A 16,919-nucleotide genomic window follows, 5' to 3' on the forward strand; every position below is an offset into this window, starting at 1 on the left:
CACGCAGGTTCTCGTTCCTATCTCCCTCATTCCCTGACGGCGACCACCTCACTCTCCCCACGGCGACCTCACTGTCGTCACGGGGTCCCCCCCTTAAGTACCCCTTGGCGGCTCCTCCCCTTAGCTCAGACCCGCCCATGTTCCCAAAGGTACCCCCTTACAGCCCCCGTGACATCACGTCATCCCACTACTCCTCTACAGTAGTATCTGATGATTCTATAGCAGTAGCTACTGACCGTAGTAGTATTGACTGACTGTATAGTAGTATCTACTGACTGTAGCAGTATTTACTGACCATAGTGGTATATACTGACTGTTTTAGTATCTGCTAAATCTATATAGCAGTATCTACCAACTCGATAGCAGTATCTACTATAACTACAGCAGTGCATACTGACTGTGGTGGTACCTGCTATCACTGCAGCAGTGCATACCGACTATGGTAGAACCTGCTTTCACTGCAGCAGTGCATACTGACTGTGGTGAAACCTGCCATCGCTGCAGCAGTGCATACCGACTGTGGTGGTACTTGCTATCACTATGGCAGTGCATACCGACTGTGGATGTGCCTGCTATGATTACAGCAGTGCAAACTGACTGTGGTGGGTACCTGCTATGACTACAGCAGTGCATACGAACTGTGGTGGTACCTGCTATGATTACAGCAGTGCAAACTGACTGTGGTGGGTACCTGCTATGACTACAGCAGTGCATACGGACTGTGGTGGTACCTGCTATGATTACAGCAGTGCAAACTGACTGTGGTGGTATCCTGCTATGACTACAGCAGTGCATACGGACTGTGGTGGTACCTGCTATGATTACAGAGTGCATAATGACTGTGGTGGTACATGCTATGATGGTGGTAACTGCTATGATTACAGCAGTGCATACTGACTGTGGTGATACCTGCTATGATTACAGCAGTGCATACTGACTGTGGTACCTGCTATAATACAGCAGTGCATAATGACTGTGGTGGTACCTGCTATGATGGTGGTACCTGCTATGATTACAGCAGTACAAACTGATTGTGGTAGGTACCTGCTATGATTACAGCAGTGCATACCGACTGTGGTGATACGTGCTATGATTACAGCAGTGCATACTGTGGTGGTACCTGCTTTCACTACAGCAGAGCATTCTGACTGTGGCGGTACCAAACTACTAACCTGACAGTGCCGTCGTTAGGCCTAGCCCCCGGCCTCGCCTAGATTGCCCAGCCGCCCGAGGTGGCACCTTGGCAGGCTGGGCCGCTACCCCCGCCCCACCCACCATCCCCCCGCCCGCTCTACAATAATAGTATACAAGCGCTATAATATTTGTATCTACTGACCCTATAATACTAAGTGCACACATTGGGATGAGGGACGGAGAAGAGGACATGACACTTTGAAGAATTAACCTCAGCTTTGTGTATTTTTTTTGCATTTTTAACGCGAAGGAGAATTCTCCCCCCCCCCCCCCACCCCCACCGATGACGCGTGTGCATTGCTAGTGGCAACCCCCGGGCAGTTTTAGCGCTCGCTGAGCGGCGTAAGAAAATAAATAGCACTAAATTGCTAATTTAACTACTTTAAAGTTGACGGATGGGAAAATGGAATAGTGGCGTGGTGCCTGGTTACTTTTTCTAAACGTCAACCCCACGGTTTGTGAGCTAAATCCTTCACAAGTTTTGTCCACACAGACGGACAGACAGACAAAAAATGCCTTTTATAGGTAAGATGGACCAGAGGTCTGCTAGAGTGGGATTAGCAGTTGCAGGAGATTAGGGGTCACCTGCGGAAGAGCTGCCGTGTGATCTCGTCGCCGCAGAAGAAGCAGACGACGGCGAGGAGGGCGGTGCTCGTGTTGCACAGCGCGGATTCCCGCGCGGTCGCCCGGCATGTCAACTCCACCTCCTGCACCGCCGTGCACAGATCATCGTCCATGTTCTCCCATTACACACACATCCTACTCAACATTTGCCGATGGAAAACAAATCATGTCAACTGTATTGAAATGTCTCAATGTTTCCCAGGGACCACATTGTGAAGTGCGGTCTCCAATTAGAAGTCAATCAAATTACCTCCACTCTCTCCACGGTGAAGCAAGGGCCGCCGGCTATAACTCACATTGTCACGAATGCAAAACATTTATTTGCATAATAAACATTCATATTCAAGCAGTGAACGTATTTAAATTAATGTTAACTGAATTGGAATTTTAAGTATAATCTTTAATTTACCTGTACAGTGCTGAAACGTAGAATTCTTATGTTTAAGTGGGACTGTCAAATACAAAAATAGATAAAACCAAATGGATGGAAAAAAAATATCTTGTTCTAGGCTGTCTGGGCATCTCGCTTTGTCATCGGGCAACGTTCATCACAACGGTAGTTTGTACGGCAGTGCTGTCAGGTTAAGTGCTTGCTGGGCAAGGCCGTGAGCAACAATGGCACTTACACTGATGGTAGAAAAAACAACAACAACAACAACACCACCACGCAAAGTTGTTACTCATTCCCTCCTCTGGAGAAAGAATTTCAAAGCTCTCGCCACATCCAATGTGTGGAGAGGCGGTACACCAAAATGTGGACTTTATCTGTCCCAACAAGTTGAAATAATTATTATAAAAGCTGCGGAGATGAGAAGATAATTGGTAAATTTGGCATTGGAATGGGGAACTGAACTGAGTGTGCAGACTCTCTTAAGAGGTCCTGCTGCCTTGGCATGTTTGGCTAATACCACTGACATTGCATGTTTGCAGCAATGAGAGGATACTTGAGAATGCAGAGGAAATCCATACAGAACAGGGGGAGAACACACTGCTTGCAGAACCAAGATCATTTTCTCTAGGCGAGGCATAAGCGTTACCACTGCTCCACCCTTATTGCTCAATGAATAGTCATCATTACAATCCATGGGCAGATAGCTCGTAGGTGTCCACTGCCCATTTCCTAATTTTCTCTGTCTTGTGCCAATATGCTTTATAATAGCACACATCTTTCTGGCACTAATCTCTCATGTTGTCTTTCCGATTTCTTCAATTTTTACTAACAACACATTTAGAATTTCCTGTTCTTGTCCATTCTACATATGCGCCCAAATAGTGCCAATTTCCTTCTCATCACTGCCTGCATCATCAGGTTGTCTTCTATGCGCAACCTTTATTCTTACTTCTACGTTGGTCACTATTTGGGGGGTCGGTCCCGTTTAGAGGCGGTATCCTTCTGTAGTGATACATTTAGAAAGCGCAATATCTTGACGAATGCAGCTCAATGCATTCGTCAAGATAGTGGCGGCGCCAAGGGGTTCTCGGACGGAAGTCAAACCTGCTCAGCTCTCTCCTTGAGGACGAAGTGCCCCGGGGAGATGGTGAACACAGAGCCGTCGGCGACCTCGCGCGCCTGCATGTCACCAAAGCAGACGGCGCGCACGAAGGCGGCGCGTGTCCCCGCGTTGCGCAGGCGCACGCGCGTGCTGCTCACACGCCCATCCGCAACGTCTCTCAGCACCGCCGCGTAGCTGTCGGACATCCTCCGGGCACCCTCCAGCAACACGTGGCTGCAGCCGCCGTAGCCTGACAGAGGGATCTGTGACAGTGTGCGTGTGCGGCATAGAGATGCGTACAGGAGAGCTTTGTTGTGGGAGTAAATTTGTTGTGGGAGGAGTGGCACATTGGTGTCTAGGTGCGTATTTGGTATCCAAACATGTGTACCTGTGCATCAAAGACAGAAATCATGCAGTGGTGGAGAGGGGGCTAAGTGGTTGGTGCACTGCGCTATTAACCCAGCCAGCAGAGCTTGAATCCCAGCCACCGAAAAAGTAAGAGGAAAATAGTGAAACTAGTTCTAGATTTGAAGCTTTCGTGACGGCAAGGATTCATATTCTTAGGTTTTTTCGGTAAAGACACGTAGGTAAAAATGTTTAATTAATAAAAGTAAAATAAAACAAAATAAAAAATTAACGACGTTTCGGAAGCAACACAAGCCTCCGTCTTCAGGTGGAACCATCACAGCCACGACAGCTGTATCAAGTAAATGAGAGATCACAAGAAATACCACCCCGTATATATAATGGTTGAGGGGGGAAGGGCCAGGAACGGCACACTTTTTATTAATATGGTAAGGTGAGGCTTAAGACTAAGAATAGACTGCATAACAAAGGACTGAGCCTTTGTTATGGAGAGGTGCGGTTTGTAACTAACACCTAGCATACATAACAAAAGTGTGAAAAAAGAAAGCAAGTAAAAAACTAAAACTGGTAAAACAACAAACTGGCTTTTCGATTTAAAGCTTTCGTGACTGCAGGGATTCATCTTCTTGGTTCTTTCGGTAAAGTCACGTAGAAGGGAAGTAATAAAATAATAAAAATAAAACATAATAAAATGAAATAATTCTCACGACGTTTCGGCTACAACGCAAGCAGCCGTCTTCAGGTGAAGAATGAGACACTACCAAGCTAGGAGCTTATATTTAAACTGGGTTGGAGGTGGAAGAGCGCCTTAACAAAAAGAATGTGCATATGAAGAGGAATTTAGCATATTCATGGAAAATGCGCAGGAGGTGGGCGGGGGGGGGTTTCAAAGTCATATTATGCCCATGCATTATGCAGGATCAGCAGCACCAAGGGGGGGTGCAGGGAGTAGCATTAACAAAGGAAAGGAATGTTAATGATATGTAGCTGCAGTTACTAAACAACCACGTAGAAAACTAAAGTATAAACTACATAAAAAACTAAAGTATAAACTGCATAGCACCATCAGTATACTTACTTACTATACTCTACAATAAGCTGTAAGGACAACTTGATTTTGATTTCCAAATTCAACCGCCTCTCAAACAAGAAACCGGACCCACACATTGAAAAGCTAGATGTTAACAAAGTCGTAATTAATCGCAGTAACAGTTCTATTTCTGAAGGTTTGAAATCCGTTTTATCTAAAGGACTAAACTTTGCAGTCACACCTAGACACATACCAGTTAATGATATAATTGCTCGAGTAGATGTAGCTCTCAAGGGCTTGAGTCACATCGCTGCAGACGTAGCAAGATCCGAAATCTCTGCAACCCTCAAAAACGCTAAGATGCCAGCTAGCAACATCAGCAAAGATGAGCGTTTTGAATTAGCTCAATTAAAAAAGAGGGATGACATTGTCATCCTCTCAGCCGACAAAGGCAATGCCACTGTCATCATGGACAAAATAGAATACAACAACAAAATTCAAGAACTACTCAACGATGGCAGCTATACAAAAATAAAAAGAGACCCCACCAACAGCCTCGTCACTAAAACCAACAAAATCATTTCTGATTCAACCGCATTATTTGATCAGACCAAACAGTTCTCGTTGAAACCTTCTGCAGCCAGGCCACCAAGATTATACGGCTTGCCAAAGATACATAAAGAAGATACACCTCTTCGTCCCATTGTCTCTACTATCAACTCCCCCACCTATAAATTGGCTCGTTTTTTGTCTGAAATCCTACGGCCTTTCACTGGAAAAACCACCTCTGCAGTACTAAACTCTACTGACCTGGTATCGACAATCAAGGGGATTGCCCTGTCCCCAGACGACCTGTTTGTCAGTTTTGATGTGGTTTCCTTATTCACCAAGGTTCCTGTACCTGACACCATCGCAATCATTGAAGACTTGGTTCATCAAAGACTGAATGCTGGGGTACCCCCCCTGGTGAGACACTGCTTAACCAATACATACTTCACCTGGAATGAAACTTTCTACAAGCAAATTGAGGGCACCCCAATGGGCTCCCCCCTATCTCCGGTTGTAGCCAACATCTTCATGGAGAAATTTGAGACGGACGCCATCCAGACTGCCACTCTACGCCCGACCTTATGGAAGAGGTACGTAAACGACACTTTTGTCATCTGGCCACATGGCCGGCCTGCTCTCGACCAATTTCTCGACCACATCAATTCTATACACCCAGCCATCAGATTCACCATGGAAGTCGAAAATGATGGCAAGCTACCCTTTTTGGATGTCCTAATCAAAAGGAGACCTGATGGTTCAATGAGCCACTCTGTCTACAGGAAAGCCACCCATACGGATGCTTATCTAAAACCGGATTCCCACCACCATCCATCCCAGAAGAATTCCCTCATCAACACTCTATATCATAGAGCCCAATGCATCTCCGACCATGAACACATTTCCAGTGAACTCAAACACGTACGCCAAGCTCTTAAGGCTAATGGTTACTCCGACTACACAATCCGCAAAGCCATCACTCCAACCATCAAGAAAGATCCTGTTGAGGAGCCTTTCAAGACCATCACCTTACCCTACATTGCTGGGGTCACAAAAAAGATCTCCAAAATCCTGATTAAACACAAGATCCAGGTCCGATTCAACACAGTACATAAAATCCGTGATCTGGTACCGTCTGTAAAAGATGTGGTTCCAGACATACAGTACCCTGGTGTCTACAAACTAAGTTGCCTCTGTGGTAGCAGTTACATTGGGGAAACCAAACGACATGTCTCGGACCGCATCCGTGAACATAAAGCTGACCTGAAACACGGTAGGACAAACACCTCAGCCGTGGCAGATCACTGTTACAACTCAGTGGGCTCACATGACATTGACTTCTCCAAGACAGAGGTTCTCTGCAAGCCATCTGGCTATCATGAGAGATTCGTTCATGAGGCGATCCACATATACAAACACAGAGACAATTTTAACCGAGAAGATGGATTCTGGCTTAGCAATCATTAGAAGGACGTAATAAACCATTTCGATACACATTAGGGTGGGTAGAATAATACATAGTGTTATGTTGAAATGTATAAGGTATAGGGTGGTTTATAGTAATACAGTATATAATTTAATGTTGGGTTTATCTATGGCAGTACGGTATATGCTCGTGTGATGTAAGAGAATAAAGTTTAGATGGAAGCATATTATATAATTTTTACGACGTAGAATTGTAATGTATTACTTGCTGTTAGTAACTCAGCTTATTGTAGAGTATAGTAAGTATACTGATGGTGCTATGCAGTTTATACTTTAGTTTTTTATGTAGTTTATACTTTAGTTTTCTACGTGGTTGTTTAGTAACTGCAGCTACATATCATTAACATTCCTTTCCTTTGTTAATGCTACTCCCTGCACCCCCCCTTGGTGCTGCTGATCCTGCATAATGCATGGGCATATGACTTTGAAACCCCCCCCGCCCACCTCCTACGCATTTTCCATGAATATGCTAAATTCCTCTTCATATGCACATTCTTTTTGTTAAGGCGCTCTTCCACCTCCAACCCAGTTTAAATATAAGCTCCTAGCTTGGTAGTGTCTCATTCTTCACCTGAAGACGGCTGCTTGCGTTGTAGCCGAAACGTCGTGAGAATAATTTCATTTTATTATGTTTTATTTTTATTATTTTATTACTTCCCTTCTACGTGACTTTACCGAAAGAACCAAGAAGAAAAAAACAAACTGGCTGTCTATCAATAACCTGTAATAGTTGTCTGTCAAATAAGATGGTCCAAATAAGTGTAGTTGGAAAGATGTGATTAACCATGCAAAAAAGATGTAACTACACTTATTTGGACCATCTTATTTGACAGACAACTATTACAGGTTATTGATAGACAGCAAGTTTGTTGTTTTACCAGTTTTAGTTTTTTACTTGCTTTCTTTTTTCACACTTTTGTTATGTATGCTAGGTGTTAGTTACAAACCACACCTCTCCATAACAAAGGCTCAGTCCTTTGTTATGCAGTCTATTCTTAGTCTTAAGCCTCACCTTACCATATTAATAAAAAGTGTGCCGTTCCTGGCCCTTCCCCCCTCAACCATTATATATACGGGGTGGTATTTATTGTGATCTCTCACTTACTTGATACAGCTGTCGTGGCTGTGACGGTTCCACCTGAAGACGGAGGCTTGTGTTGCTTCCGAAACGTCGTGAATTTTTTATTTTACTTTTATTAATTTAAATTTTTTACCTACGTGACTTTACCGAAAAAAACCTAAGAATAAGTGAAACTGGTTTTGAGCCTCACCAAGGTTGACTGCTGTAAAGTTTGAAATTCGAAACTCGACATAGGCTACTGTTAAGACTGCTGTGGGGGCCAATTGACATTATTGTGGGCACTGCCACAGAGACTCCATGACAACGGTAATTTAATTTCCTCACACAACGATTCCACCTCTTGCATCAACAATTCTACGAACCGTCATGATTTCGGCTGGAGAATCAATTCATGAAATAATTATTCTTCACCCTCGCAGAATCAATCATGGCTGCAGAGCGGTGGTGGGAGAGGGGGTGTGTGCCACGCTCACCGTGAACTTGACGCCGGGCACAGTAGAGCGTGTGCCGCTCTGCTTGATCTCCAGCTTGGCGAGCATGCAGGTGCGGCGCGTCGGGACAAACAGAAGGCGCACCGGCACGTCCTGGCGCGGGCCCAGCACCAGCTCGCGCGCACTGCTCAGCCTCTCCTCCCGGCCAAACGTGCTCTGCAGCTGCACATGCACCATAAGTGTATGTATGTATATTGAACTTCTTTTGCACCATAAGTAGCCAAGCGTGCTAATCGGAGGTGCGGGGGTATGACAATTCAACACAAAAAGCAGTTCTAAAGAAATGAGGTTTAAATCTAGATTCAAAGTTCATAGCTCCAGCAGCTTCCTCATATCAGAAGAGCGCTCCAGACCGTCGCAGAAGCACATCTGAAAGAATGCGATGCGGCGACCATCTTTGTTCGATGGCTAGGCAAAAGCCTCTGGGAGGATGATTGGAGTTTGCGTGATGGTGAATGCTCCTTGACGAGATCAGCAAGGTATTGTGGTTAAATTATGGCAAGCATTTTTTTTGTAATGAGTGCGACCTTATAATGTGTTTGTTGGGCAACCAGAAGCCAATGCAGATCAGCGATCACTGGACAGACACGGTAGGATCTTGCAGTATCCATCACGACACGTGCCAAAAAATGTTGTACATGCTGCAGCTTGGTAATGTTTTTGCCAGATGTCCTGTAGAGTAATAAGTTGCAATCTTTGAGCCTTGTTGATATACTACGCTACACGACACCCACGCCGACACTCACGCTGGAGGCAAGTGGCATTAGCGCACAGCTTAAGGTCAGAAGAGCCTCTCTAGCATGGTGGTGTGCCCAGTACCGCTTACTATGCGTTCTCAGCTCCCTTTGCTTCCTCAGTGCTAATAGATGACTGGGAAAAGGAGTTTTAGACTTTAGGAGAAGCAAATAAGGATGATTGTCCTCCCACTAAGCAAAGATCAGTAGAACACCTTTGTTGCTGAAGTGGGGGGGGAGTGTGTTGGAGAGTAAACCTATAACATTTACATTTCGAGCATGACATTTCGCTGGTAATTACAACCAGCCTCATCAGGCGACAGCCGGAGTTGTGGAGAAATCCTCCTCCTGTCTAAGTCTTAAATAGAGGGGGTAAATGTGATATCGTCATGTTGAGCCATTCAGGTGCGAAGACCAGATGGGGGTTAATGTAGTCATTAACCCCATCTGGTCTTCAACATACATAATGTTATGCTTGGCTCACAGTGACGACATCACATTTACTCCCTCCGATGAGGCTGGTTGTACTTGAATTGTAAATGTTGTGGGTTTACTCTCCAACACCGGTGTGCTGAACGAGTAACTAATTGGCATGTTCTGTTTACGTAACAACCCTTACTAGTTGGTTGTGTCGGGTGGTGGCATGTTTAATGACACATTTATATTTGCGCGATCTAACCCAAAAAAACTATTATGGATAATATTGGTCACGAAGCCTATGTGCTAAACGAAAGTGGGGAGTGTGTTGAGGGGAGTAGAGTGAGATGATATGAGAGAGATAGGCAGGGGTGAGTCAATGGGTGATCTTGAAGACGGCAAGTGCAGTCTTCAGATTTATCTGAGACTGGATTTGGAGCCAATGAAGCGATCCAAGTGTTGAGGTTATGTGGTTCCATTTCCAGTTGTGGCTAAAGCGTCTGGCAATTTAGATGATTCGGTTGTTTGTATCAGAGGAGGACCTATAAGCGGGTTACGATAGATGAGTTGAGCCTTGATTAAATAATGGACGATGATGTCAGCGGCAACTGGGGTAGCCCATGTTGACCGTGCAATCACACCAGTGGCCAGTTGAAAAAGAACACTGCAATGAAATTTCCACTAATTTATTCTGCTCGAAATGACGAACAAAGGTGAAATCAAACTTTAAAAAATTTGATAATAGGTTTTTCTCCTTTTATCTGGCAACAAAACAAGTGTTAAGATGTTAAAACACCAAACTGAAACCTTTTACAAGGAATCATGTCTACTTTGACCACAATGCTTGTGGTCAGAATGCAAAAAAAAACACTGATAATATATGCATTGTCCTTGAAACTGATTGGTCCACACCAGAGACAGCTTTTTTTTGAGCCTCATCTCTGGTCTAACACCGTTTGAGACGAGGCTCAAAAGAAAGCTGTCTCTGGTGTGGACCAATCAGTTTCAAGGACAATGCATATATTATCAGAGTATGTTTTTTGTTTGCATTCTGACCACAAGCATTGTGGTTAATGCAGAAACGATTCCTCGTAAAAGGTTTCAATTTGGTGTTTGAACATCTTAACACCTGTTTTGTTGCCAGATAAAAGGGGAAAAAAGCTATTATCATATTTTGATACTGGCAAAGGAGGTCCCATGATTTCAAAAATGTATTCAACAGGAGACGGATGCTCTTTTCACACCGAGTCACGTAACGAAGGCTCAGGCTTGATGTTGTGCATCATGGCCGGGAATTCAACCTGGGTCACTTTGATTGCCATAGTGCACACAAACCAATGGACCACCACTTCTCACAATTCACACACGCAGACACAGACTGTAGAGATTAGGGACATATTTGCTTGCTCCCCCTGATATTTATTTATGTATGTCGAAATTCTTTCACACCGTACGTAGCCAACCGTACTAATCGGAGGTGTGATTAGCAACCAGGTAATATGAGTTATTACCTGATTAAAAATGTATATATTCTGTAATTGTGGTACATGTGTAGTGGTGGTGTTGACGTGCGCCAACTGTGACAGTGATGGATCACGGGGCGGCGCGGGGTGCGGGGTTGGGCACGCGTTGTGGGCGTGGTGTGGACGCGCGCGCCGGGAGTGACAGATGACGGGGCGGCGCGGCGTGGGTGCTGAGGCACGCTGAGATGTGGGAAAACAGGATCGTAGCCAGCGCCCAGTGATTGGTCGAATAAGATGGGTGCTCGCAGCGACGTCCGCAGGTGGGGTATAAAGGGGGACGCGCGAGAGCACTCGGGGAGAGTTACCCAGTTGAAGACCAGAAGACGGAGCTGAAGACCTAGTGCCCCGAGACCCCTAGTCCCGCCGTCCTTGTGGGGACCGGGGCCCTGTGTGGCTCGGAGGCGAGGCTGTGGGACCCGGGGTCCGACGCCCACGTGGGTCGGGCTGGGGACCCACAGTCAAGACGGATACCCCGGGCAGGGAGTGTCCCGAGTAGCTCAGGGGCGTTAGTCGCCGAGTAGCTAAGTGGGTGTTGGTCACCCGAGTAGCTCAGTGGGCGTTAGTCGCCAGGGTAGCTAAGTGGGTGTTTGTCACCCGAGATACTAAGTGGGTGTTTGTCACCCGAGATACTAAGTGGGTGTTTGTCACCCGAGATACTAAGTGGGTGTTTGTCACCCGAGATACTAAGTGGGTGTTTGTCACCCGAGATACTAAGTGGGTGTTTGTCACCCGAGATACTAAGTGGGTGTTTGTCACCCGAGATACAAAGTAGGTGTTAGTCACCTGTGAACGAGTTTGGTAAAATAAAGAGTGTGTTACCCGTGAAGTCGTCTCCCGCCGAGTTACTACATTACAACTGGCGTCAGAAGTAAACCTGTCTTCAAGAAGTATGGACACGAGGAAGACTACCCGTACCCACGAGCGAGGTCGGGACGACGACGGCGTACCGGGGACACCAACCTCGGGAGGAGAGGACGAGGAGTTGCCGCCGATGCAGCACTTCGCGGTGATGGCCGACGCTCCGCTCGCCTCCGACACCAGCCTCCAAGACGCGCACTCCCGGTTGGCGGAGTTGCTACTCGCCGCCGCCGCTGTCTTGGCGGACATCTCCGTTCCGGCGAGCGGAAAAACGGCTGCGGGGTTGGTGGAGAAGGCGACGTTGGAGGGATCCCGCCAAAAGGCGCTTCGCGCCAAAAGTCTGGAAGTTGCCGCCGTTTTTGAGGGGCCGCCATCGATTGGCGGGAAACACGGACACCACGTGGCCGGAGACCTCCGCTCAGCGCAGCCCACGTCATCAGCGCGCGCCGGAGCTCTCCATTTTGCGCCTGACAACCGAGCCGACATTTTACACAACTACAGCGGAGCGCGGGAAAATCTCTCCGACGTCGACGACGATCGGGTCCTCCAGCAAAGATTGCCCGCGCTGTCGGCGTTCAAGGCGGATGGGGGCGACTGGGGAGCCTTCCAACGAAGGTTCCTCGCTCATCAGGAGATGTCGGGGTGGTCCGACACCACTGCCCTGCATGCGTTGCCAGCGATGCTCGACGACGACGCGCTTGCAGCCTTCACATCTGCTGCAAGGTCGTCCCGCTCTACGCTCCAGGCCGCACTACACCTGATGGCGAAGGTGTTCGGACCGCCCTCCACGTGTCGCCACCAGTTCTACGATCGGCGGAAGGTGGCTGGAGAAACGACGCTCGCCTATCGCACGGTACTGCTCGCCTTGGCGGACGCAGCTTTTCCCCGCATGGATAAGGAGGGGAAGGACGCCATGGTGACGGAGCAGCTGCTGGCGTTGGCCCACGAGTTGGGGGTCCCCATCAATGTGGCGGACGAAATGGATATCTGCTCCCTGGCGATCGCCACGAGCATTCACGCGTACGAGGTCCTCAAACGCAAGCCGGGGGTCGTCTGCAAATGGGCGGGGAACGCGGCACTGGCCGCCACGATCGCCGAACCTCAGCCAGCTGCGGATCAGGAGCAGGCCTTCGCTGCATCGCGCCCGGGGGAGTGGAGAACGGGAGGTCGTTCGCCCACACGTTCATCCCGCAAGCTGGAGCAACCGAAACCTACGACGTCCCTCGTCGTCTGCTACAACTGCGGCCTTCGGGGCCACGTCGCAGCCGGGTGCCGGGCCCCGCGTCAGCGCGCCACAGGACCACGTCGGGACGACGACCAGGCCCACAAGTCATCCCAACAAAACCCGGCAAGTCGCGGCACCTCACACGTTCGGTCCATAAACACGGCACATTCGGGTCGCCGCTTGGCGGTGGGGGGTTCGCGGCTGGGTGCCGGGGGTTCACTTCGGCGAGGGGGGTCCGTACACGGCCCGCAAGCAGTCGAGTGGTCCGAATTGGCCCACAGGATAGTGGCTGCGTCGGCCGGGTCGTCCGTGGTGACGGGGTTTATTGACGGGGTTGAGGTCCGGGTGCTGGTGGACACGGGTGCGTCGGCCACTATCATCTCGGACCTTATTTATAACATTCTTCCCGTCCAAAGTAGACCCCTTCTGCCAGTAGACGTGCCATTTTATGCGGCGAATGGGGGATCCCTGGGGATCATCGGCCAGATTCGGGCGACTATTTGCATTGGTGACATCAAATTGGCGGGCCCTATTTTTATATCATCATCGCTGGCCGTTCCCTGTTTGCTAGGTACGGACTTTTTGTCCAAAATGCCCATCAAAATTCTTATAGATCAGGCCTGCATTGAGCTTCCGTCAGGTCGGCGGGTTGCGTTCTTGACGAGCCCTACCAAAATACGCACGGTTTGTGCGACGGTGCAGGCGCTGGCAACTCACACTGTACGGGTGCCCCCGGGATCGCAAATGTTGGTACCCCTTCGGTTGAGGAAACCACTCGAGGTGGGTGCGGAGGCACAGGGGGTGCTGTTGGGGCCGTCTAACAGGGCCAGAAGGGGCCTCGACTTAGCGGTTGCTCAAACCATGGTGAGAGGGGACAGTGAGCCGTTCGTAATGGTCCTGAATACGGGCTCGCGGCCGGCCGTAATTGCGCAGGGAACGGTGCTGGCTCACGCCGCGCCGCTACCCGTTGAGGAACGGCTCGTGGCTCAAGCAGATTTCACTGTCGAGTCGCATCCTCCAAGTGATGAGGGGACTGAGTGGTTGGACTCGTTGTGTGCCGGTTCAGCTAACTTGTCCAAGGTGCAATTGGGAGCATTGAGGACTTTGCTACTCGAGTTTGCTGACGTGTTCAGCAAACATAAGTACGATATCGGCTGCACTGACCTGTTGCGCCACCACATAGCTACAGGGGACGCGGCCCCTATTCGTCAGAATCCCTTCCGGCTCAGCCCAGCCGAGAAGGAGCATGTGCAATCGGCGGTTAATGATATGTTGGCGGCCGATATCATTTCGCCCTCTTCTAGTCCGTGGGGTGCTCCTATTGTCCTAGTAAAAAAACAGGACGGGTCCTTGCGGTTTTGTGTCGATTTCCGCCGCTTAAACAAAATCTCGATGGCGGATGCGTATCCGCTCCCCAGGATGGATGAGTCGCTGGATGCCTTGGCGGGAGCACAGTTTTTTTCCACACTCGATCTGCTTTCCGGATTTTGGCAATTGCCACTCGATAACGAGTCTAAACCTAAAACCGCTTTCCGGACACCTGGTGGCCTATTTGAATTCAACCGGTTGCCCATGGGCTTACATTCCGCTCCCGCCACGTTCCAGAGACTCATGGAATTGGTTTTGTCGGGCCTCCAATGGGATACCTGTTTGATTTATCTCGACGATATCATCGTCTTCAGTCGGACTTTTGAGGAGCACCTCCAGCGACTGAGAGCGGTGTTCCTCAGGATGCGTTCCGCTAAGCTTATATTTAAACCGGCTAAATGCTTTCTGCTTCGGGAATCGGTCAGGTATTTGGGCCATATCGTGAGTCGTTCAGGGATCTCGACGGACCCTGCTAAGACGCACTGCGTCAGCTCATGGCCAACGCCAACCTCGGTCACGGAGGTTCGCAGTTTCATTGGTTTCGCCTCCTATTACCGTCGTTTTGTCAAGCAGTTTGCCACCATAGCCAGGCCCCTGCACGCTTTGACGGCTAAGGGTGTGCGGTTTCACTGGGGGGCGGAAGAGGAGGCTGCGTTCTGCTCCCTTCGTGACGCCTTGGTGCAGGCTCCCCCCTTGTGTTACCCCGATTTCACACAACCGTTTTTGCTTGACACAGATGCCAGCAACACGGGTATCGGGGGGGTGCTCTCACAGGTGGTCGGGGGGGTTGAACGGGTGGTCGCCTACGGTAGTAGAGTTCTTTCCCCCGCCGAACAACGCTATTGCGTAACTCGTCGTGAATTGTTAGCGATTGTGTTTTTTACACAGCAATTCAGGCCGTATCTTTACGGCCGTCATTTTACGGTCCGTACGGACCATGCGGCTCTACAATAAGCTATGCGCGTGGCACAGCCATCGGGCCAATTGTCCCGATGGTTGGAGGTCCTTCAGGACTACCAATTCACGACGATTTACCGCAAGGGATTGCGACACTCAAATGCGGACGCCTTGTCGCGGTTGCCACCGTGCACGGACTGCACATGTTTGTTGGGATCGGCGCGGTGCAAACCCCCGGTCGCCGGCACCCCGGGAGTTGCGCTCGCCGCCACTGACACCCCGGGAGTCGACGCCCCCACGGGGAGGGATTCGCTGTTGTCGTTGCCCCTCATTGAGTGGGGCCGTCTCCAAATGTCCGACGGCTCCCTAATTACGCTACGTCGAAAAGTTGGCGCTCCCGAGGTAGGGGATGCGCGGGTCGGTTCCTGGGTGTGCAGACAGGGCCTTTTGATGAAGTGGGACAACATGTCCCGGCGTCACGTGCTCGTTGTGCCTGTTGCTATGCGGGGTAGGGTCGTTCTGGCAGCTCATGAACGGCTCATGCATCTGGGTTTTCACAAAACGCTCGCCCTAATCCAGCGAGACTATTATTGGCCGGGGATGGGTAACGACGTGGCGAATATTCTTAAGGGATGCGTAGGGTGCGCCAAAAGGAAACCGCCACCATTGGCAGCTAATCCACCGCTGCAATCCATTCAAGTTTCGCGCATAAACGAATTAGTTGCGTTGGACATCTTGGGGCCCTTTCCTGCTACACCAAGGGGAAATAGATTCCTGCTGGTTGGCGTAGAATACTTCACCCGATGGCCCATGGCATGGCCACTCGCCAACCAGTCGGCTGCAGCGGTGGCGGACGCCTTCGTCCAGGGCTATGTTTTGGACAAGGGCGCCCCCGAACGCTTGCTGACGGATCAAGGAAAGAATTTTTCGAGCGTTTTGTTGCGCGAGGTGTGCGACCTGTTGGGTACAAAGAAAGTGCGTACTTCCCCCTACCACCCGCAGACTGACGGGATGGTTGAGCGTCTGAACAGGACGATTACGTCTATGTTGTGCCAACAGGTCTGCGACGATCAGGTTGATTGGGACTTACAGGTGCCGGGGGTACTCGCGGCCTATCGAATGGCCCCTCATGCGGCGACGGGGTTTTCCCCATTTTTTCTTATGTATGGGCGGGAGGCCGATCCGGCCATGGACGTCCAACTGGGGATTTCCCAGCCACGTGCAAAATCAAAATTGGCAGACCACATCAAATTTAATATCGCCAAATTGACTGAAGCGCGGGAGGCGGCGAGGTTGAATTCGCGGTCTCGGCAAATTGCGAACGAGAGATTGCATGGGCGGAGGGTGCATACGCATGATTGGAAACCAGGCGATAAGGCCTGGCTGCATTGTCCACAGGCACCGCTGGCTACGTCCCCCAAGTTGTTGAGACCTTGGAGGGGACCGGTGGAAATTGTGCGGGTTGCACGACCCCAGAGTATACAGATTAAATGGGAAAAACGCCGTTGGTACGTGCACCCCTCCCGACTGAAGCCCTATGCGGCACCGTGTGACCCCGTTCTGTGCCGTAACGACCGGGCGTGTGAT

The 16,919-nt window shown here is 49.4% G+C and overlaps 1 protein-coding gene across 2 annotated transcripts in view; it reads right to left on the reverse strand.

Annotated features, from left to right (window-relative positions):
• The window catches only part of CEP192 (centrosomal protein 192), a 126,767-nt gene that overhangs the window by 40,192 nt on the left and 69,656 nt on the right, over positions 1 to 16,919 (reverse strand). For both annotated transcript variants that reach the window (XM_078613902.1, XM_078613900.1), the window contains exons 30-32: positions 8,293 to 8,472; positions 3,314 to 3,574; positions 1,780 to 1,901 (exon numbers count right to left, since the gene is read on the reverse strand). In XM_078613902.1, coding sequence (XP_078470028.1) covers positions 1,780 to 1,901; positions 3,314 to 3,574; positions 8,293 to 8,472 — 563 coding nt within the window. The remainder of the gene's footprint in view (positions 1 to 1,779; positions 1,902 to 3,313; positions 3,575 to 8,292; positions 8,473 to 16,919) is intronic.

The sequence above is a fragment of the Lampetra planeri genome, chromosome 42 (genome assembly GCF_965212315.1).
Source record: "Lampetra planeri chromosome 42, kcLamPlan1.2.h2, whole genome shotgun sequence".
Classification (NCBI taxonomy): Eukaryota; Metazoa; Chordata; class Hyperoartia; order Petromyzontiformes; family Petromyzontidae; genus Lampetra; species Lampetra planeri.